The sequence below is a fragment of the Temnothorax nylanderi genome, unplaced genomic scaffold (assembly GCF_030848795.1).
Source record: "Temnothorax nylanderi isolate EJ_2023f unplaced genomic scaffold, tnyl_v1.0 TNYL_tig0010_pilon, whole genome shotgun sequence".
NCBI lineage: Eukaryota > Metazoa > Arthropoda > Insecta > Hymenoptera > Formicidae > Temnothorax > Temnothorax nylanderi.
The window spans coordinates 2,427,788-2,449,804 of NW_027249072.1; the positions used below are offsets into that span (position 1 = coordinate 2,427,788).

At 39.4% G+C, this 22,017-nt stretch overlaps 4 protein-coding genes across 10 annotated transcripts in view; 2 read left to right on the forward strand and 2 right to left on the reverse strand.

The window, feature by feature from the left end:
- Positions 1 to 213: 213 nt before the first annotated feature.
- Positions 214 to 2,151, forward strand: LOC139767593 (testis-specific serine/threonine-protein kinase 3). Its single transcript, XM_071697035.1, has 6 exons — positions 214 to 401; positions 497 to 666; positions 814 to 963; positions 1,125 to 1,398; positions 1,698 to 1,874; positions 1,955 to 2,151. The coding sequence occupies exons 1-6, from the start codon at positions 234 to 236 to the stop codon at positions 2,114 to 2,116; spliced, it is 1,101 nt and encodes a 366-aa protein (XP_071553136.1). The 5' UTR covers positions 214 to 233; the 3' UTR covers positions 2,117 to 2,151.
- Positions 2,152 to 2,263: 112 nt separating this feature from the next.
- Positions 2,264 to 8,721, reverse strand: LOC139767590 (glycerol kinase 3). Of its 5 annotated transcripts, none has more exons than XM_071697025.1 (11): positions 8,619 to 8,720; positions 5,229 to 5,453; positions 4,555 to 4,813; positions 4,238 to 4,455; positions 3,944 to 4,156; positions 3,663 to 3,773; positions 3,307 to 3,563; positions 3,025 to 3,230; positions 2,796 to 2,933; positions 2,625 to 2,702; positions 2,264 to 2,542 (listed from the first exon to the last, which is right to left on the reverse strand). In XM_071697025.1, exons 2-11 carry the CDS (start codon positions 5,307 to 5,309, stop codon positions 2,445 to 2,447), a joined length of 1,659 nt encoding a protein of 552 aa, XP_071553126.1. In that variant the 5' UTR covers positions 5,310 to 5,453; positions 8,619 to 8,720; the 3' UTR covers positions 2,264 to 2,444. The 5 variants fall into 5 exon arrangements, with proteins under 5 accessions (XP_071553126.1, XP_071553127.1, XP_071553129.1 ...); XM_071697026.1 differs by lacking the exon at positions 8,619 to 8,720 and adding an exon at positions 6,803 to 6,942; XM_071697028.1 differs by lacking the exons at positions 5,229 to 5,453; positions 8,619 to 8,720 and adding an exon at positions 5,127 to 5,222 and having other exon boundaries at positions 4,555 to 4,803.
- On the forward strand, positions 6,828 to 13,066 carry LOC139767589 (uncharacterized). 3 transcript variants are annotated; one of them, XM_071697024.1, is made up of 13 exons: positions 6,828 to 6,968; positions 9,035 to 9,265; positions 9,372 to 9,530; positions 9,618 to 9,803; positions 9,886 to 10,090; positions 10,175 to 10,214; positions 10,299 to 10,540; positions 10,673 to 10,853; positions 10,961 to 11,198; positions 11,304 to 11,444; positions 11,587 to 11,706; positions 12,307 to 12,465; positions 12,542 to 13,066. In XM_071697024.1, exons 2-13 carry the CDS (start codon positions 9,044 to 9,046, stop codon positions 12,749 to 12,751), a joined length of 2,103 nt encoding a protein of 700 aa, XP_071553125.1. In that variant the 5' UTR covers positions 6,828 to 6,968; positions 9,035 to 9,043; the 3' UTR covers positions 12,752 to 13,066. The 3 variants fall into 3 exon arrangements, with proteins under 3 accessions (XP_071553125.1, XP_071553122.1, XP_071553123.1); XM_071697021.1 differs by having other exon boundaries at positions 9,886 to 10,214; XM_071697022.1 differs by lacking the exon at positions 6,828 to 6,968 and adding an exon at positions 7,559 to 7,718 and having other exon boundaries at positions 9,886 to 10,214.
- A 111-nt stretch (positions 13,067 to 13,177) lies between these two features.
- Positions 13,178 to 22,017, reverse strand: part of LOC139767588 (midasin) — a 124,411-nt gene continuing 115,571 nt past the window's right edge. Inside the window, exons 17-20 of the mRNA XM_071697020.1 lie at positions 17,212 to 21,644; positions 14,539 to 16,989; positions 14,054 to 14,294; positions 13,178 to 13,926 (exon numbers count right to left, since the gene is read on the reverse strand). Coding sequence (XP_071553121.1) covers positions 13,744 to 13,926; positions 14,054 to 14,294; positions 14,539 to 16,989; positions 17,212 to 21,644 — 7,308 coding nt within the window. The 3' untranslated portion in view covers positions 13,178 to 13,743. The remainder of the gene's footprint in view (positions 13,927 to 14,053; positions 14,295 to 14,538; positions 16,990 to 17,211; positions 21,645 to 22,017) is intronic.

The following is a 22,017-nucleotide window of genomic DNA, read 5'->3' on the forward strand; positions in this document are numbered from 1 at the left end:
CTGACAGAAAAATCCAGGTTTAAATGATCGGACAATCCTTTCAAAAGGCAACAAATAGATATTATCGATCCATTCAATCAGAATTATAAAAAGCCGATCAAGGAATAATGTCCGATCAATGATATCCGGATATCATTTAAACTCGGATTTTTCTCTCAGTGCGGAGAATTCTGTTAATTTGTAGCTTATTTTAAACTTCCTTCTTGCAGCCGAAAGTCTAATTTTCGCCGGAAATGGCAACGGAACCAATAATAAAGTGTACGTCGAAAGAGCAACTGGCTGGGATGAGATTGACAAATGAAAAGAACGGTGAAAAATCGGATAAGAAATTGACGGTGCTTGAATCGCATGGTTATGCGCTCGGGAAGACTATAGGTGCCGGATCATATGCCACCGTCAAAGTGAGCATCCATCCCATTTCCTTTTCTTTTCCTTTCCTCTCTAATACCATTTTCTTTTTTAATTCTAAACTTTTGTTACATGCTCTCGTGCACAGATCGCGAAGTCTGATCGGCACGATTGCCAAGTGGCGGTGAAGATAGTCTCGAAGTTCCAGGCGCCCGGAGAATACCTCACGAAATTCCTACCTCGCGAGATCGAGGTGGTCAAAGGCTTAAAACATCCAAATCTCATTCACTTTCTGCAGGCGATAGAAACCACACATCGGTTGGTTCATCTTCCAGATTAATCCTTGAATAGGCAGATCAGCGTAGAAATAAGTGTATTGGAAGCGATTGAGATGGAAATTCATCCCATGAAATTCCGTTATACGAATGCTCTTTCAATTTCTTTCAAATCGCTTGCTTTTTCCAGGGTGTACATTATTATGGAATATGCGCAAAATGGCAGCTTGCTCGACGTTATACGACGCGATACTTATATCGACGAGTTACGTAGCCGTAGATGGTTCCGACAGCTTTTGGATGCCATCGATTATTGTCACGAGCACGGCATAGTGCACAGGTAAAGGAAAATACAATCATCGTAAATAAAAATTTTTAAAGAAAATGAAGATTTTGAAGCTTGTTGAAAGACACAATAAAGTTACGATCTCGAGAGAGATCTAAATAAAGATTGTTCAGAGAGCAATAATTTTAATATAACTCTGATGAAAACTCTTGCAGAGATGTAAAGTGCGAGAATCTGCTCATGGATTATCGCTTCAATGTTAAATTGTCTGACTTTGGATTCGCGCGTGGGCAAATGAAATCGAAGAACGGCGAGTGGCCTCTCAGTACAACTTACTGCGGCAGTTATGCCTATGCATCGCCTGAAATTCTACGAGGAATCCCTTATCAGCCTCAACTCGCCGACATATGGTCCATGGGCGTGGTGCTTTATGCTATGGTTTACGGTCAGCTGCCGTTTGACGATACAAATTACGCACAACTGCTAAAGGTATCCAGGTATATGCCAAGACCAGTATACTCAATGTATACTGAGGTCGATACCAATCTTTCGCATATTCTTCTTCCATGCTCAATTTATAAAAATTATTTTTTTTTTAGGTCAATAACACAGATCATAAAAAATTTAAATATTAATATATGTATAAAGTAGAGGATAATAATAATCTTTACTGAACATAAAATTACCAGTTAAAGAATTATTATTTTCTACATACGTTCCTTGCAAACGACTACGCCTTTTGTGCTGTTATTTTCTAATGCAATCCATTCCTCTCTCTCCTTACTCAGCAAATACAAAACAGAGTGGTGTTTCCTAAACGTCCTAAAGTATCCCAGTCGTGTCGTTCTCTCATTACCCGTATATTAGTACCTCAATATGCACGATTACGCATCAATAATATAAAAAGCGACGCTTGGCTCGAGACATCCGTTGTCGCTCAAACATCGATCAGTGACAGATTTATTGTAAGAGTTAATCAATGCACCCTAGCTTATATGTGTGCCTGAAGAATTTTTGCGCTTTATCACCTTTTATGTTATTACAGGGAGCATTATCTACAATACCTGCAACTAAAGAATCCAAAGTATTTGACGAATGCGTAGTATCCATTAATCCTGCAATTTTTCAAGGAAATGAGAGATCGAAAGATGTTGTTGACGAAGATAACACAGGAATCAAAAAGACTGACTTAAACGCAAAACCATAAAGCTCATGTAATATCACAAAGTAACATTGTAAAATGAAGTAGTCAAACAGAATGTTAAATAATTAACAGATTAAAGATATAAAAAAAGCAGTAATTTCCCAATAGTTCTTATTAGTTATTAATATACTATGTATAACAATCTAGTAATTATTTTATGATATTATGGCACTTTTTATTCTTGACTGTTTTTCAATTATAAATATTAGATACTATAATACAAATAATAAAGCAATGCATCATACTTGGTAGACATATTTTCTGTTGAAATGACCAGATTTTGTCTAAATGCAATATACAGTATGTACATGGTACTGCATATACAAACTTATTATAAAGTAGATCTATACTTAGCAACCATAAGCAGTATTATGGTTCCAATTATAAATACACCGGGCGCAGTCGCTTTATGTATATCCTCTGTGTCATCTGCAACAGAAATATCTGCAATTAAAATTTATTCGTATAACAGTTTCATATTCATTAATAATGAATCATTATTAATAGTTACCACTTGCTTCTGGGAGTGGCTCCCAACCTAAACTTCTATCAATACCCATTTTCCACTGAGAATATAAAATATCACGTTCTGAAATTAATATATTAGTTAATTAATCTCTCCGTACAATGCCATAAAATTTGTATTTTTTGTAACAAAGTATGATTATTGTAAGATAATCACCATTCTCAGTTATTGATGGGAAAAAGATATCACTGGGAACAGCAGCGTCAATCTTCACATCCCATTTCCGTATTCCTTCCGCGCTACCCGCAGCAATTGCAACTCCAAGTGCAGTAGTTTCACACATTAATGGTCTAACTTTCATATAAAATTATGTGTGCTCATTTAATTTGTTAACTTTTAATCTAACAATATGTATGTAAGCTATTGGAAGAAATATTTTACTTACCTACTGGAATACCACAGATATCGGCTTGCATTTGCATCAACAAATCATTATTGATCATTGCACCGTCAACTAACAGTTTTGACAGCACCAAACCAGTATCCTCCTTCATAGCTTCCAAAATGTCTCTCGTCTGAAAACATACCGCTTGCAGAGCTGCTTTTACAATATGTGCGTTAGTAGTATCTTCACTAATACCACATATGACACTGAAAATAGTTAATTTGTAGACTTAAACATTGTCGCAAAGTAGTCAAATTCCATTGTATTGATAAAACTAACTACCTTCGCGCATCTTTTCTCCAGTATGGAGCATACAGTCCAGCAAACGCTGGTACAAAAACCATACGATTGTCCGCAGATATTTGTTCGACAATAGTTTCACAGTCTTTTATATTAGTTAGTATCCCAAGATTATCTTTCAACCATTGTACAACGGCACCTGCGATAGCTACAGAACCCTCAAGAGCGTACACTGGAGAAGCGTGCGCTCCTAATTGATAAGCAACTGTCGTTAATAAACCATGGGACGAATCAACCATCTGTAACAATGAGAGAAACAAAATTATATTTATTTGTCAATGAGCTTATACTTGTACCAATATATACACGTTGTGACGATATAATAAAATTTTTCTTACAGCTGTGCCAGTATTATAAAGGAGAAAGCAACCAGTGCCATAAGTACTTTTCGCCTGTCCTTGCTGTAGACACATCTGACCTACTAAAGCTGATTGTTGATCACCTAAACACTGCAACAGATATTTTTATACATACTTGAGTCAAATTTACCTTAACATTCACAATTAATATTTCAGAATAAAAAATACGTTACATTAATAAAAATTAAATTTTAATACCATATTATTTGATATTATATCTTCTTTGTTATACTTAATAAAATAGTATAAGGATTGCCTACCCCTGATATAGGAACGCCCTGCAACAATTCATCTTGTATATAACCATAAATCTCAGAGGAGCTCCGTATTTGAGGTAAAATTTCAGGAGGTATCTTAAAAAATGACAATAGAGTAGGATCCCACTTCAACGTCGCGATATTCATTAACATCGTTCTCGAAGCATTCGTGACATCTGTACTGTGAACACCACCGTTGGCACCACCAGTTAGATTCTAATTATAAAATTGGCGTGTTAATCTAAATATCAATCTAAAAAAATGTCTTTACATTACGCTTGCTTTGTGCGAACAAACCCAAATTAGCCAGGAATCGATGGTGCCAAACATGAGACGTTTGGCAGTTAACGCTTCTTGAACCCGAGGTACATTGTTCAACAACCATTTCAATTTCAACGCGCTAAAGTATGGACTAATTGGCAAGCCGCAGAGCGGCTTCAAATAATTCTTATTTTTATTGTGTATATCCTTCAATATATCATCCACAATCGATGCAGCCCTCATATCCATCCATACTGCAACATATTATCAAAATTAATGAATTGTACAAATTATTGACAAGCCATTTAGGGAGAGGTGTCCCGTTCATAACATTTATAATAACGCAATTTTACCTATGGCATTGTAAAGTGGTTCTCCCGTTACGGAATCCCACACAACTGTAGTTTCCCTCTGATTCGTTATACCAATCGCAACTATGTCAGCTGGATCTATCGTCAACTGCTTCAAGTTAAATACAGTTTGCTTGAGGCATTCCCTGACTGCCCTCAATATTTCTAAAGCGTCCTGTTCAACCCATCCCTCTTTTGGGCATGTCTGCAATATCGAGACCTGATGATACGTCAAGACCTCAGCTGTATCTGCTGCAAAAACCTGTATTATTGTAATAGAGAAGAAATGTGTAAGCACGTATCTCACAACCTTATGTCATAATTACTTTAATAACAACAATCAATGATCAATAACGAAGGAAGGAATGGACAAGTGAAAGATACCAGATCTGTCACAAGTCTCTTTTGATCAAACATCATCATCCATGTTACAAATTAAACTACATACTGCTTTCAATGTGTCTTCACACACACACACACACGCACACACACACGCACACACACACACACAACTCAACAATTTATTTTAATTATACGAATATTTTGAACAGATTTATCACAGTAGTATCGTATACCGTGCATCCTCGGACTTCCGATCGCGATAACCGTGATTTCGCGGCAAAGCGTTATCTCTCATTGTGATCATTGATACATTGCGAGACGAGGATTCTTCGTACCAGGAATCTCGCGCTGCTCGTCCCCTCGTCGATCGCGCCGACGAGAGGCCCGTATCTGCTCATCGATTCATTTTTGTTCATTTGAGCGAACGTGGTCGCCACGAATCGTCACGACCGCGATCGTCATGCGACTTCAACACGTGCTCGCTAACCTGGCCCGAGTTAGCACCGACGCCTCGAAAGTACGACTGACGCTAATAGCGATGAGCGATCCGTTGTCTCCTTCTGAAATATGATGATATATCTGTGATGTAACCGAAGGAGAATGGAGAATCATGTCAAACTAGGTTTATTAATCAATATCCAAGCAGTTAAATTGATCGTCAGACATTGTTCAAATCGACCATATGATTAAACGACTCGCGTCTCGCGTGAAGTAAAATAAATGATTGCGATTGTATCTTAGGAGGAAAATACGACGGGAATATGTTTGGAAACATTTAGTTGTTCTTTTATTTCAAGTTTTGTATTTTATTAGACCGTAGAACAATCGCGTTATCATTGAAGTAATCTGAAAATCTCGAGTTTAATGTGTCGACAATTAATAATTTAAGTTATCTCAAAGTGGATATGTATACCAGTCATCAAGAGTCGTTAATTGATAAACGTTACGTTGCTCAATATATCTTAATTTGCAATTAATATCAAACTGGATTCGTCTTTATTCAGCTGTTCGCGTCAAGTTGCTTGAGAACCGCCTTAAATTCGACGAGATGATTGCGCATGATGCGGACGCGTGGGTCGCATGAGCAACCGCAATTTAGAGAAAACTACATAATTATTATAAATTGCGAACGTGAAGATGTAACGTTAAAGGATAGATCCTTGCAAAGACACGTAAAGCTGAAAATTTAACGCTATAAGCTATTCTGAACCTCCAACAGCGAGTTGGACTCTCGCTCATCCATTCATTTCTACCAATGTAGATCGACTCTGTTTAACTTACTTTTAATCTATCTCTAATGTTAATTTCTACCACTGCAGATTAACTTTAATCTCAGTTTAACTTACTTTTATCTTTTTCTAATTGTAAAGGAATTAGAAAGGGATAAGAAGCTATTATAAACAGAGATTAAAGTTAATCCGCATTGATAGAAATAGACAAAATTCTTGGAACTAAAGAGATAAAAAAAAGTGAGTTTAATCAAGATTAAAATTAATCATTGATAAAGATAGGACATCATTCGATTGGAATTTAATGAGAACCGCCTTAAGATTTCAACAAAAATAGCTCAATATCGCTCAATATGTATCAGCAAGGAAAGGGAATTATTTTCAATCATCAGTTATTTTCTCTGCGGAAGAAAGGAACATTATTTTTCAGCGGAAGAAAATCTGAAAAGTAGACAATTCATGAATCGCGTTTTCCAGTTGAACGATCACGGACGCGTGGATCGTTCACCGCACGCGGCACGGCGGCAACATGACGGCAGGGCAGGCAGACGGCGTCGCCAGTCGCCATAGCAGATGGCGCGCGTGGCGCTCGCCCGTCCCCCTACGCGACGTAATATGCCCAGATCCTTTCCGTGTCCCGGACAGCCGCCACTCGCCAGGTAGTAAAAACGCGCGGATACCGAATACGTCGCCATTTTCAGGATTCCTTTGGCGTCGCAACGGCCCGTCACTCGACCTGCTGGCCCGGGCCGTCACACGAGGACTCAACGCCGTCGTCAGGGCACCGATCGGCTGCTGTTCTCCATCTCGCTGCCAATCGTCCGCACCGGGGAATGAAAATTTCAAGTCAGTGCTGACAACTTTTTGCGTCTTGTTATCGTTGTCGCGTCCGACACCGCCGTTACCGCTCTCGCCACGCTTGCCGCGCGCGTTCCCTCGATTTCGACCGCCGAGCAGGATCCGCTCGCGTGGAATCATGTGCGTCCTCGGACGATTTTCTGAGCGGCGTCCCGTCGCCCGGCGACGTATCCGGGACCGCCGCGTTCCGAGTCTCGTCGGCAAGGGTCGCGTTCGACGCGGACGTCGCGGACATGGCGGGAGAGAACACGGACGGCGGCCTAGTCACCTGTGTTCCGCGCTTCCGCGTCGAATGCGCGCCGCGACGCCCGCGACCCGCGACCGCGAGCTGCCGAGCTTTCGAGCGCGTCGAGTCGCACTGGCGTCTTCCCGCAGCGCGGCTCAACGCCTTGAACTCGGCGACCGTTCGATTCGGGCTTTTATCCGTATTCATTTTATCCGATTTTCACGTCACGAGATCGCAAACGCGGAAATACAACTTGTATCTTTACTGAAATCGTGACGCGGGTAGGCGGGTGGACGTCGACATCTTGCGCGACGCGTCGACAAGGACGCGAACGACGCCCGGCGCCTTCCGGCTTCGGTGCCGTCGGTGCTCCGGCGTCGTTGACTGATGACCGTACACCGTACACGCTTATGACTCGCATTAAAAAAACAGTTGGCGCGATTATACATGTCGAAAGCTCTTTTCAATGTCTAATCGCGATAACGGGTCAGGATATGTAGAAAAAAAAAAATGTATGATGTTATTTTCAGTAAAATCTCAGCAAACGCCAACTAACAATGACATTATACAATATAATAATTTATATAAGCGTATATACCAGTATATACAGCACATGTACATAAAAGTTAATTATAGGAAATGATGATATTGATATAATGATACTGTTGGTTGGCGTTTGCTGGGATCTGTTAAAAACAGATTTTGCCAAGTGTTGGCGCATTATGCCTGCGTTTGTTTACTTCCAATAGCTCCCAATGTGACCCTGGTAACACAATCTGATAGTTCAGATACGGCCCGAAGAAGTGCGCAAGAAAACTGTCCAAAATTGCGACAGTTTTTATATATAAAATTTCACAGTAGCTTCTTACAGCAGACTGCTGCAATAGTACAGTAAGTACTCGTTCAATCACAGATATTATGCACTTCTGTCGCAATTTTGGACTGTTTTCTTGCGCACTTCTTCGGGACGTATCTGAACTTATCAGATTGTGTTACCAGGGGAATAAACGTACGCAGGCTTTGTCCGCAGAACGCTAATAGAAATATGAATCTGTTAACAGAATATGATGGCAGATTTTGATTGTAAAAACAGAGCAGAATCTGCTATTTTGTAACCATTTGTAAATGATGTATTCCACTTATGCATTATATATGATATTTATTTATTATACGCCACTTTCAATTTTCTTCTAGTTGAAAATACAGTTATTATTCTTAATGAAATGGTTCCACATGGATTTCTAATTTTCCACGCGAATCGTACGATGATACCATTTTAATGTAATGAATTGTATACGAAATGAAACTAGAATCATGATCACAACACGTATTATGTCAAGATCAAGGTAATTGAAGCTAACGATTGGAAGTGGCGCTCGTATAATGAATAAGTACGATATGTGTGTACATACATGTATAAATGGAACAGTAACTAGATTTTACAACATGAGCTTATAATTTATCACAACATTCTATTCGAATCTACTTGGCAGACTGCTAATATTTTGTTTACTGAGACATAATGAATAGATTCATACATAAGAAGCCTCTCAGAAGTCAAATTGATAAACTCCACGAGATAAAAAGTAGAGAAAATTGAAAAAATTATAATCTAATCGTGTCCTCTGCTAAAGTTAAGGAATAAAATAAAGTTGATCAGTGTGACTTCTAAGAGGCTCGTATATATTTAAGAAATGAGACTTGAAAATAAATTATTACTCTGACTACAAAATATCTGAAAGTTTCGTTAATAGGCAGGCAGAATAAACCTTACAAATTACATATCTTCACATCTAGTATCACTAACAATAAAATATATCAATTGCAGCGGTAAAAGATGATGGCTGACTCCGATAAAGATTCCACACAATGCTTAGTGTGCGACAGTAAAATTGGAGTATCCACTCGAAACAGTATTCGCATCTTTGACGATTCCAGTTGCACTGCAAGTGAGAGATCACTGGTGGATGTTGTATCAGCTGTTTTAGAAATTGATATCAATGAGGAATCTGCGCATTCCAATGTCATTTGTAAAAAATGTTTTAAGCTGTTCAATGAGGTAAAGCAATTACGTTAAACGGCGATTTTTTGCGCAATTGCAATTTCCTCGATCAAAAATTTATCGAATTGGTCGAAAATTAAATTTTCCTTTTTTACGATTTTAGGTGGATGAACTTGAAAGTAAATTAACGGAAGTCAAAATGGAGTTATGTAACAATTATAAGAAGACAATTGAAGTTAAAAAATTATGTGACATACTTCAAAATGAAGATTATAACGATCATGATTATACTGATAATACGGAAAGTCAACACACAATAGAGGTAAGATGTCACGTAAAGCTTGATTCAAAATCAATTAATTATCAGTTATAGTTTAGTAGTATATAACTATATTTGTAATATTTATAGGAAGTGCAAGAAGAAGATAAAGATTATGTACCAGAGGACGATACAGAGACACAAGAGGAGGGAGAACAAGAACTGCTTGTAGAATCAGAAGAATTCACGGTTGAAGAAGCGGACGAAACAAATAGTTCTGATGGCAAAAAGAAATCGAAGAAGAGCAAAGTTAAAGTACATCGCCCTCAGGAAAATGTACGTACGGAAGAATTCTTATTCTCGCAACATAAATTATAAAGAATTATGGTATACGGATTATGTTATGACGTTTTTTCAGATTGTATTCAAAGATGAATCTTCGTACACCTGCTTCTTGTGTCCAAACGACGAGGAGAGATTCACGGGAGATGCTAAAATCATTGTAGTGCACATGAAAGAGGTGCACGATGTTCGTTTGTATATTTGCGACGTATGTGGACAGGATTTTAGAAAGAGAAACGAACTCTCCATGCATCTCGACGATCACGTCGCGAAGGAGGAAGGTGACTTTCAATGCGAGATATGTAATAGAATATTTAGTAATCTGCGACTATTCCGAATTCATAAAAGGATACATTATCCCCAAGTGAAATCATGGCCCTGCGTGACATGTGGGAAAAAATACAAGTATAGTATCGTGAAACCAACATAAAACTATAAAATATAAATAAAATAGAGAGAGATAATATGTATAATTTTTCTTCGATTTAGTTCCAAAAATTTATTAGAGGAACATATGAACACACACACGGGTGTTCGCCCATACGTGTGCGAGACTTGTAACAAGGACTTTGCATCCAAGTATACGTATAAAGCACACGTAAAAACACATGAAGTACGACCTCGTCCATTCGAGTGCACTCGATGTAATAAAACGTTTTTAAGCCAGCAAAATTTGACTCAACATGAACGGACGCATAATGGCATAAAGGAATATATATGCCATCAGTGTGGTAAGATTTATATATATTTCATATAATATTAATATTTAATGTTTTTGATACTTCTTGTGCCAATTCAATAGTTATCCCTTTTATGTTAACATCTTATTCGCTTTTTAACAATCATGTTTCTTAAATTTAAAGGGAAGGCTTTTACATCATCTCACAATTTAGAGGTACATAACATAGTACATACCGGATATAAACCCTACATGTGCAAAATATGTAGCAAAGCGTTTGCACGTAAAGCGGAAATACGTGATCATGAGAGAACTCACACAGGTGAAAAACCTTATCAATGCGAGTTTTGTGGAGCAACATTTAGGTGAGTATTTAGGTGAGTAACAGAAAAATTAGAGGGTTATGCAGAAATTCTCTATGCTTAAATTAATTGCTCGCAAACGCGATTAATATCGCTACTCTTATTTGTAGTCAGAGATCGAATCTACAATCCCATAAGCGGGCGACGCATTATAATGACAAACGTTACAAGTGTGACGACTGTGGAAAAGGTTTCAAAAGAAGAAGATTATTGGATTATCATATAAAAGCGGTGCATACTGGCGAAAGGCCGTATAAATGTGACGTATGTGGAGCTACATTTGTCTATCCTGAGCATTTCAAGAAGCACAGACGTATACATACAGGCGAGAAACCATATCTTTGCGAGGTATGTGCTTTAAAATGGTCAAAACGTTTTTTCTAATTGTTTCTCATCCGGTCGTTTTTATTCTTACGTTTAATTTGCATTTCTCATAGATGTGCTCTGTTCCAGGTCTGTGGCAAAGCATTTAACAGCAGAGATAACAGAAACGCTCATAGATTTATACACAGCGATAAAAAGCCGTATGAATGTTTAGTGTGTGGCATGGGCTTTATGAGAAAACCATTACTTTATGCACACATGCAAACTCAGGTAATACATGAGAAAACGTTTTGAGCCTTAGCAAACTCTTTCTATTTTTGTTACATGTTATTCCACAGTCATGGTACAGTGGATTATTATTATGTATTGTAACACGTTATACTTGACATTTAGAATATTATTCATTATTTAGGGTCACTTAAATGATACCATAGTAGTGAACCAACCGCGACTGACAACGGAAGACGATCAAGTAATAACTATTCCCAATAATGGCGAACTGTTGATGGAAGAAGTTGAGAATCAACAACAGGTAATTTTTTTGTGTAAGAGATAACGTGTATAAATTATATAAATTTTTCCTAACGCGAGCGTGAAATAGGCCGCTTTTCGCGCTTGTTTTGAGTGAGCAAAACGATCCATTTCTCAATCGATGACGTAAGCGTTGAGAAATGGAGCCATTTCTTAACTAGTGGAGAAATGAAATTGTAAACATTAAGAAATGGCTTCATTTTATTGATGTTTCATGGTGACCGCGGGTGTTCACGTGCGGCAACTTCACGTTATTTTGCGTCGTGAAGTTACGTTTCATTACGCGTCAATGCACATTTTGCCCGCGTTGTTAATCATGGAGATTTTGGCATATTTCACGCTCTTGTTAGGAAAAATAGTATGAACTCCACACTCATTCAGAATCGACCACTTTTCCCACTCGTTGTACAATATACTATTTATACAATTATATCCTCATAAATGAAAAATGTACAATAATATTCGTAGTACATTTATTCTTGATTTAAGAATGGTTATTTTATTGCACACACAATGTACAATATCGTGGAATATATATTCGCACAACGTGCGAAGTTTTATTACGTAAATATTATATATATATATATTGTTACTTATTCAGCTGGACGAAACTGGGTTATATGTGACCGAACTGAAAGATCATGTGATTATACAACAAGAAGGGGAAGATCAGATATATAATGAAGAGGATGTTGTGTTAAATATTCCGGCAGAAGAAGTCGTAAGCGCCGAAGTCGACCATCTTGTCGTCGAAAATCAAGTAACATAATATAATTTTTTTAGAAGTTTGCCACGAAATAAATTTATTGCATTAAACGCCACATTTTGTTTTATAGATCGAGTTTGTGAAAACTGAAACTGTAGAAAATAAACCGGATATTAATCAAGTAGAAACGGTATACGCTTTTAACGAGAATGATGAAGGCGAGACGATAGTTGTACCAGCTTCAGGAGAGAACAAGAACGTGCGATTAGTGCAGATCAGATTTCCGACTTCTGTAGATGAAGAAGGCAGAAGCTGGTTGAGCTTAGTACAAAATACTTGAATTTTCTTACTATCAATAATATACTGTGTAATTTACTACGATTGGAAGTATGACTGGAATAAGTATGTACTAATAATGACATATATGAGTCAGACGACATTTATGTGTTAGAACAGTTTAGAATATTAGATAATTTAGGCCTTGCCTCAATTATTGAATTATTGCTGTAATGTTCTTATGATGAATTTCTATATAAAAAATTCATCATTTAAAATAAAGATTTATATACTATTTTGGCTGCGATAAAATTAATTAAATTTATGTGAAAGTTGAATGTCAAATTCATTATAATCTAATAAATTACAGTCTAATTCATATTGATCATTACCATACAATTCAATGTCCAGTGTTTTATTATTAATCGTCCAGATTAATTTTAATTTAAATGTCAAATGATAATTTTTGTATGATTTACTGAAGAACATATTACTAAAACGCATTTATATTTTTTATTACAATTTCTTTGAAATATACATCTAAAAGATTATGACACGTAATATTATGATGTGTGTCTGTGTGTGCATATTATACATATACATATATTATTTATATATATACACACATATACATATCACAAATTTTACTATTTATTATTAGGTACTTATTAAATAAGGAATATATAATATATATTCATACACTATGTTTTATTATTTTAGTGGAGGCAAATTAGACCAAAAAAGTGCGTTATCTCGGAACCGGTTAAAACTACTCGGATTTGAACGTTTTTTTTTTAAATGTAGGTAATTAAAAACACTATAATGTTTATGGGTTAAAAATTGACGCTTTTTTTATTAAATAAATTTATTAAATAAACAATTAGCGTCAATTTTTAACCCATAAACATTGTAGTGTTTTTAATTACCTACATTTAAAAAAAAAACGTTCAAATCCGAGTAGTTTTAACCGGTTCCGAGATAAAAACCTAATTTGCCTCCACTATTTATACAGCTTCAAATTTAAAAGTTTGAATGTTTAAAATTACATTTATCAGTCTAAGTATCAATTTTTCCAACTACTTCAAACCATTGACGTAAGGCATCGCTCAGAACTCCCGGTAATGTGTTTATGTCTCTAAGAATCATATAAAATGGAAATGGGAAATTATCCATATATGATCGAATTCCTAACAATTTTCCTCCTTCGAACACAGGCATACGGATGTCTAATATTGAATCCTGAAAAAATAAACAATCAGACTTAATAATCATTTCTTAAAGTTTTTTAGTGTTGAAAATGAACTATTATTATTATTGCGATGATTATTAATAACATGATCATTTTAAGAAGTGAACTAAGAATTACCTTGTTAATTGGATTGTCGACTATTATGAACACTAGGAAGATATCTACAAGTCTAGCTCTCCTGACAGCATAATTCACTTTTTCTTTTCCTTCTGAAAATATCCCTCTGCCATCCGATAGTACTACCAACAGTTTAGCATTGTCGGATGAAGTACGCTGATCCTCGAGCATGTCCACCGTAAAATCGACTAATTGCCCAATCATTGTCTTTTTTTGATCAAACCTCATTTCTTGTATTAGCCTGTAAACAGAAAAGAAACATGAAATGGCTATAAAATTTCAATTTTTACATGAAATAAATAAAATAAAATAAGATTATCCTGATTAAGTTAAACTTAAACAGGTATGACTGATAAATTTGAATATGTAAAATAGTGACTAATTGTAAGATCAATATCCTTTGTCTAGTTTTATCTCCTAAACTATTGAGCTTATATTTAATTAAATATTAAATGCATATAAAGATTATGTAAAAGTAAAGGTACCTGGATCCACTTTGTTCTGTGAAAGGTTCTCCTAAAGGATGCAACACTTTCACCTGCTCCCCGAAACTTATGACACTAAGTTGTCCTACTTCCAGATACGTCATAGCCTTACTAATCAGTGACAAGGACTCGAAAGCCAATTCCTTGGAATGATTATCTGCCATGCTGCTGGAATCGTCTAATGCGAGGACGATCTGATAGTCACGTTTCGACGGTTTCGTGCGCCTGAGCCAGATTTTATCCTTGCGAAATTGACTGGCTATATAGGGGATGATTTTTCGCATATTGATGCGTTTGCCCGTCTTATAATCGCCCTTCAATCTCGACGCTTGCGTGGGCTCCAACACCAATCTTAATTTTTCGGACAAATCCCTAGCGGCTGCATCCGTGACCGAACACAGACAATTCCATGCGGCTGTGGCTTCCTCCGTCGAAGGCATTTGTGTCCATTCGCCCAACATCCTTTCCACCTCGAATCGCTTTCTTTCCGCGTAACCAGAGGCAAGATCACCCTCCTCCACGCTCCATTCCATCGTGTGAAATGTAGATTCGGTTCCTCTCTGTACTTTCATAGTCTCCGCTGTTTCGCCTTCCAATTCAACCATTGTCTCCGTCTGATTGTCGTCCACGTTGTTTCTTTTACCATCAGAATCCTTTTTGCCTTTGTTATCTGTAATCTCGGAGATCTTTTCGGATTTTTGCTCATTCATTTTATCATCCGCCACGTCGTTCTCTTTATCCTCGTGCATCTCTACGTCCATAGTGTCATCTTTTTTCTCCTCTTCATTCTCATCTTTATCCGTATTCGAAGCTTGTTGTCTGACCTGATCTTCCGTCGCGGCGTCGAGCGTGTAATCGTCAAATCTTTCAGAATCCTTGATGTGTTGAGCCATCTCGGCTTTGTCGCCATCAGCATTGCTCGCATCGTCCTCCTTCTCATCTCTCGATATCTCGTCCTGCGAGTAGATCGTCTTCAATTTCTTCAGCGTCGGCTCAAATCTATCCAACAGACTGCGATCCTCGTTGCTCTCGCCCGGGTTCTTCCTCTTCTCGACTGGTTTCGTCATAGCGTTGCTCTGCGGTGCCGGAACAGTTTCCTGCTTAGATGATCCTGAATGCCCGCTTTCTTGTTGTGCCGATTGGGACTGGCCTGAGCCTTTATCATTATTATCCTCTTGAGTATTTTCGGCCGAAGTTTCCTCCTGTTGATCCTTCGTGTCCGGTTGTTGCGCCACCGTGTCCCGTGAACCTTCCATCGTTTCCTCAATTTGTTGCGCAGCATCCATTTGCTTGCTCGCATCATCTGCACTCGGCGCTGCCTTCTCTTGTAATTTGTCTTCCTCCGCTTCTTCATCTCGATTCTGCTCCTCGTCTTTGTTCTCGGCTCCCGCATTCTCTCCACTTTTCTCTTCAGTTTCCTTATCAGTTTCGAGCTCTTCCTCTGTTCTTTTCGCTTGGTTTTCTTTATCCGTATTATCGTTATTCTCGTTCTCGTCTTCGCTGGAGTTCTCCCCAGAATCATTTTCTTTAGTCTCCTCAGATTCTTTCCCGAGTTCTACATCCTTCTCTGGCGGCGGCTTCTTCATCTCGTCGATGTCGAAGGGATTCTCGTCCTCGCCCCCCTTGTCTTCCTTACCGTCCTCATCCAGATTCAAGTCTTCCGGTAAATCAAGCGGTTCGGGTTCCGGTTGAGGCTGGAACTTGCCGTGATAAGGATTAATTTGATCCTCATCTACTTCTGGTTCATTCAGCTCGTTTATCTCCTTTTTATTTTCCTCTTGTCGATTTTCATCTGTGTCGTCATCGTCTTCCTGTTTTCTGTTATCTCTGTCATCCCTCGCGCCCATTTCCTTCTCACCGATTTGTTCGCCCGTGCCTTCCTCTTCATCCTCGTTTTCCGGCTGTTCGTTGTTCTCTTCGGATTCTTCCTGATCGTCGCCCCAGATTTCTTTATCAAGCTGCTCAGCGCCTTCTCCCGTCTGTCCCATTTCTTTATCCAAATCGTTTTCTTCGTCATCGTCGCTCTGTTCTTCATCATTATCGTTCTTCTCCATATCTTGAAGCTCACTGTCGAAATCCTCGGACATGTCGATTCCCTTCTCCTCTTCCTTACAATTCTTATCGTCTTGTTTCTCCCGTTCTTGATCCGCGGGTCTTGCATCCTCAAGCTGATCCTCGGATTCTATTCTATCGGAAACGTCTCTCGTTCCTTCGCCATCAGCTAAACCCATTCCGCCTTTCTCTGTCATCTCGCCTGACTCGTTTGAATCGCTTTCCTCGAGATCTAAATCCTTTGGCACGCAGAACCCATTTGCAGCCAGATCTAAGAATACGTTTAATTGCAGGTACAGCATTTTGCACGTGATACGGAATGATGCCACCTGCTCGTTTAAATAAAACTGAACGAGCAAGATATATTGTTCCAGTAGAGGTAAATATTTTACGAGCAACCTGAAAAAAAAAATAGATACTTATTAATTTCACGGAATTTACAGCTTCTATTTCACGTTAGCAAAAATTTATTAACATTGTTTTTATTTATAGGTATAGAAAAATAATATGCTTTTGTTCAATAAAAGATTTCTCAAAAGAAACATCACATTATATTGATTATATTTTAAAATCATCTATGCCGCCCGAATAGTAAATGTTGAATAGTAAAATAATCCTTACCTGGTACAATAGTCTGCTGATTGCAAAAATAAATTGTATATGTTAGACAGCTCCAGTTCGGTTATATCCTGTTCAAGCAATTCAACAAGTTTCACATTTAATTTTTCTTCTGCTTCTTTTTCTATGTCGTTATCATTTTCCTCGTTCGGTTTCTCGTTGAGGCGCGACACATCTTTCTTGATATGAGCTTTGTGTTTCTTCTGTATTACAAGTAATATCTTTTTTATTAGATGGTCCGGAGCTGATTCGTACTGCTCGATATTGTGATCTTTTTCTCCTAATTGCTCTCTATTTTGTATATCTCTTCTAAAGTCTTCGACGCAACAAAGGAAAGATTCCATTTTCTTGTCTAATGACTCTATATTGTCCCAGATAGAATGTACAACGTTCAAGTTGTGCTCAAACAGTCGTTTTAATTCCTTAGTTCGCGCTCTTAGCTTTTTGATTGTCTCACAACATTGCTCCACGAATTCAAAGTTCTTCGAACTTAAAGGTAAATTATGGCTGGCTTTAGGTTGATTTTCCGATAAGATTTTAAGTGGCATGAATAAGGCGTGGAAACTTTTTGCGGTAGCTCTTACTGAATTCAAATTATCCTTCAGCAGAGCGTTCGCGTTTTTCCAAACTTCGTCATTTTGAGAGCCAGCGATTATAGGAAGTGCATTCGCGTCCAACGTAAGTGCCGCTCTGTTCGGATCCGTTGATGATTCCGCGGGACAGCATTGCAGAAACAGCAGCAGCTGCTCGAATCCAACTTCCAACGTAATCAGCAACGCTTTCAGGTTCTCCGCGCATTCTATTTTCCGCTTCTCCCCGTACAGATCCTGCTCGTGCGTTTCGGACAGACTCGAAATCTGTACGCGAAGCAACGAGAAATAATTGAATGTCTGGACGAGGGTCGTCTTCTGCTTGTGGGCCATCAGCATCAACTGCGCGGAATATCCTCGGCAACAATCTATGTTCCGCAGCCCCAGATCGGTCTGGCTTGTGCTGAGCATCGCGTTGAGAGCGTTCAACCTGATGAGAGATTTATAATAATACTTCTCGCAGCCTTTCCACTGCATCAGCATATCCTGATCAGGTTTATTCAGTTTAAAGTACTGGCCGATTATACTCAGATCCAAAGGTGGCACCGTGAAGTCTATCACCTTGTCCGCGTCATTTTTGAACACCCATTTACCAGTGGAATAGGATATGCCCATCTGAGTCAACGTCTTGAAGTAATTGTCGAGCGTCCTTTTCTTCTGCTGCAAAATGCTCTTCGCTTGAGACTTTTGTTTATTCTTCGGTAAACTTCTGTCGACGTTCATATTCCGAAGACGCGCGCTCTGCTCCATGTAATCTTCGATGAAATTTTCAAGTTCTTCTCGTACCTGGGGATAAGAATTTGCCAGGACTATCTTTTTGCATAGATCCCTGGCCTCCGTTACTAATTTCTTTGTTGTTGTGACAAGCCCACTTAACTGTACTTCCACGTTTACAGCTAGTGGAGATTTTGGTATAATAAAATCTTCAGGGTTCATCACGTGCCTACGATGTTCCCCATCATCCCAGATGCCCTTGTTCATCTCTGTGCTGTAAGATTCTGACTTAACAGTCAAGCAAGAAGACACGTTTTGTTTCAGGGCATTCTGAAATTCCTTTACGAATTTATGCAGAGTGCGATGCGTCTTTTCGACCGTCTCTTTCACAGCCCAATAGCTAATATCGTTCCATCGCGCGATCTTAACGAAGTCCTTCAGCTTCTTCTCGATGGGCGCTTTCAAAGCGGCGATCCTTGCATTCACATCGTCTACGAATTGCTTGTAATAATTGTACATGTTCCACAATACGGCCAAGAGCTCGTTCTTGTTGTCGCTGTCGTCGAAGTAATACACGTGACAGTGGAACGTCAAGAGGAGATCCAAGCGCGATTCGAATTCGGCGAGGGACGACTCGTTCATGAAACGCTCCAGTGATTCTACCAACTTTTGCCTGGTGATAGGCTCGTCGTTTGCTTGCTGGACGTTATTCTTCTCGGGTCTCATAACGTAACTTTCGATCAGCGCGTACAAAAAGAACCACCACTTGGACGTATCCGATCTGAGATTCTTGTACGTTGTATCGAGGCAACTTTTCCAGCTATCCAGCTCTAGTTTCCTCCAGGATATTATCTGCTGCCTTAACGCTGACACGTGGTCCGTCATGCTGACGCCGCTGTGCGCGTTCTCCTCCCATTGGTGCATCTTGACGAGCAGCAACTCCAAACCTGTCAGAAATCTGGAGACAGGTGAAGTGATCGAGAACGTGTAGATCCTTTCTATTATGCATCGTATCGATCTCAAAGTGGGGTGTTCCGGCCACTCCTCCAGCAGCTGATCGACACGATTCAGGATACTCTCGCACAATGGTAGACACTGCTTCACTTCCTCAACGTTGCAGTCCTTGTAGAAATCGTCTGTTCTCATTCGTCCTTCGATGTTCTCCCACAAAATCGGATCCGCGCTCTTCTCTCGACTAGCTTGCAACCCCAAAGTGACCAGGAAGTTCAAGCTGTTGTACAATTTGACCGCGAGTTTTTCGCTTAAACTCGGCAGAATTTTGTCGAGTATCCCGTACACCACATTGTACCTTTGAATCAGAGGCCAGATGTAATTCGTCAAACTCGCCGCAGCAGAACTGTTGCATATCCACTTGGTCGCGATGTAAGACGTGACGATGTGCGAGTGGATCTGCTGGATCTCCCTGATGTCGTCTTTGGTGACGAGACCGGCGAAGCTCATTTCCGTCTCGTCTGATTGGGTCTCCTTTCGATCAAAGGAGGGTTGCGAGTCCTCCTCTATATCGTAAAAGTCCTTTTCGCGGTGCGTTGGGAACAGCTTGCGGACTTCCAGAGCGAGCTCTTCCTCCTCCGTCAACGTGTCGCCGTGATTCTCGATCTTATTCTTGTACAAGCTGTCTTTCTCCGCGACCCGTTTCTCTTCCTCTTGCTGCTGCTGCTTCCAGATCAGAACTATCTGTTGCAGCAGCTCATTCATGTCTCGCCACTTTGATCTAGTCAGACCTCTGTTGACAATTACGTAATTGCATAGTTCGTGCAAACCCGACTTCAATATCCGGAACTGCTCCCGCATTTTAACGAACGTATCTGTGGAAGACGAATACTCGCCGATGAGATTCCTTACGCTCTCGGAAACGCATAATCTACTTAGACGTGAAAGATCAGCGACCCACGACCCGCCGATCTCGGAATCTTGATCAAATTCTTGATCATACGTCGGAAACTTGATCAAATTCTTGATCATACGCTCGAATTTCGCGTCATCGGTTTTATACAAAGATATCAGTCGTCGGATTTCGTTGATCAGTATGGAAACGCCGTGATTTAACTGCGCCAGCGCAGTCAGTAATGGAGAAATCACGTCCGGATAAGCTGACAGCCTCGTCTTGATCTTCTCGGTGAACCGTTGCACTGATGAGCTCCAGAATTCCGCTTCTTGCAAAACGGTCTCTCCGATTGTTAGATCACCTGATTCCACGCTATGTTCAATGATCTTGGTTCCGATCTCACACAGGTTGTTCATGTGCTTCTTCACCAACGTGTAGGAACCTACACTGTTCCTGAAATCGGCGCAGTCTCTGCTGAGCGAGGCAAATTTGACGGACGGTGGCCTGAACGCTCTCAGACAGCTGAGATTATCCCTCAACAAGAACTTCTCGTTCTTGTAGGTGCTCGTGAATGCTGATCTCGGATGGATTCGCTCATCCATCACCGGTGATATACCCAGAATACGATCCTGCAACGTTGTAACGTATATCGTCTTTTTGCAATCGGCGATGTCCTCCTCCAGGTACTTGAGTTTCAATTCCACTTTATGCACGGGATCGATAAGATCCAAATTTCCAAAGAGTATCAATTGCATGTAACCGAGTATCATCCACGCTCTTCCCCGTTGAAGCGTGCCTTCTTCTTCTTTAAGGACCGTCTCCTTATTCATAATCTTTATTTTGTCATACGCTTTGTTCAATTCTTCCTTCGGCTCGAGATAATCGCTCGTCAGCCTGCGCTCCATGTCTTTGCAATTTTTTATATCGACTTTAATCAGGTCGATTTCAGGATTCCGGTTAAGATTTTTTCCGTCGGCGTCAATCGAGATTCCAAGATCAGTCTCATACAGTTTTGATTTCTCGACCGTGGATACATACAAGTGTAAGTAAAACGTTAACGTTGCTAAATCGCTACGGCTTGAATCGCGTCGGGAGTTTGTTAACGAGATACTATTGCGCCACAAAATCTCATTTAGTAGCTGTAGCTGATTCACTTGCGCCGCATATGTTCCGAGCGTGATCGTGGAAAGAACATTATTCTCTTTTTCTCGGTTTGTTTTATTCAACATTAATTGCAGTACTAGTTTCAAGAGAACGGGTCCACCGACGTAGCGCGCGCATTCCGTCTATAAATAAATGAATAAAACGATATATTTTTAAATGAGAAATTTTAAAAAAGTTTCGAGAAGTAGTTAAAATTTTGAAAGATAATTATATCTATGATTATGTAAATTATAAATATTACATTAATTGTGTGATGGCCACGTGTGTCCCTATCAAAACGGCATCACACTAAGCAGACAAAACGCACTTTCTCGCGAGCCCCTGGCCGCGCCGACTAAGTTTATAAACAATTCCATCAAATTACTCATCGGCCAATCGATCCTTTCATTAAGAGTCGAATTGGGCACATACTAATGAAAGCCATTATCCGACTCATAATAGAGAGCGAATGGCTATTTTTAGGGGCACACCACATCAATCACACGTATCCCAAAA

What these genes read in the sequence shown, in the direction of transcription:
- LOC139767593 (XM_071697035.1), top strand. Translation starts at nt 234, where the DNA reads ATGGCAACGGAACCAATAATAAAGTGTACGTCGAAAGAGCAACTGGCT. An exon ending in GCGATAGAAACCACACATCG is followed by an intron (nt 667 to 813) that starts GTTGGTTCATCT and finishes TGCTTTTTCCAG; the next exon opens with GGTGTACATTATTATGGAAT. An exon ending in ATTACGCACAACTGCTAAAG is followed by an intron (nt 1,399 to 1,697) that starts GTATCCAGGTAT and finishes CTCCTTACTCAG; the next exon opens with CAAATACAAAACAGAGTGGT.
- LOC139767590 (XM_071697025.1), bottom strand. Translation starts at nt 5,309, where the DNA reads ATGAACAAAAATGAATCGATGAGCAGATACGGGCCTCTCGTCGGCGCG. An exon ending in TCGATTCCTGGCTAATTTGG is followed by an intron (nt 4,157 to 4,237) that starts GTTTGTTCGCAC and finishes TTTTATAATTAG; the next exon opens with AATCTAACTGGTGGTGCCAA. An exon ending in AGGGCGTTCCTATATCAGGG is followed by an intron (nt 3,774 to 3,943) that starts GTAGGCAATCCT and finishes TATCTGTTGCAG; the next exon opens with TGTTTAGGTGATCAACAATC.
- LOC139767589 (XM_071697021.1), top strand. Translation starts at nt 9,044, where the DNA reads ATGATGGCTGACTCCGATAAAGATTCCACACAATGCTTAGTGTGCGAC. An exon ending in ATATATATGCCATCAGTGTG is followed by an intron (nt 10,541 to 10,672) that starts GTAAGATTTATA and finishes TTAAATTTAAAG; the next exon opens with GGAAGGCTTTTACATCATCT. An exon ending in TTTTGTGGAGCAACATTTAG is followed by an intron (nt 10,854 to 10,960) that starts GTGAGTATTTAG and finishes TCTTATTTGTAG; the next exon opens with TCAGAGATCGAATCTACAAT.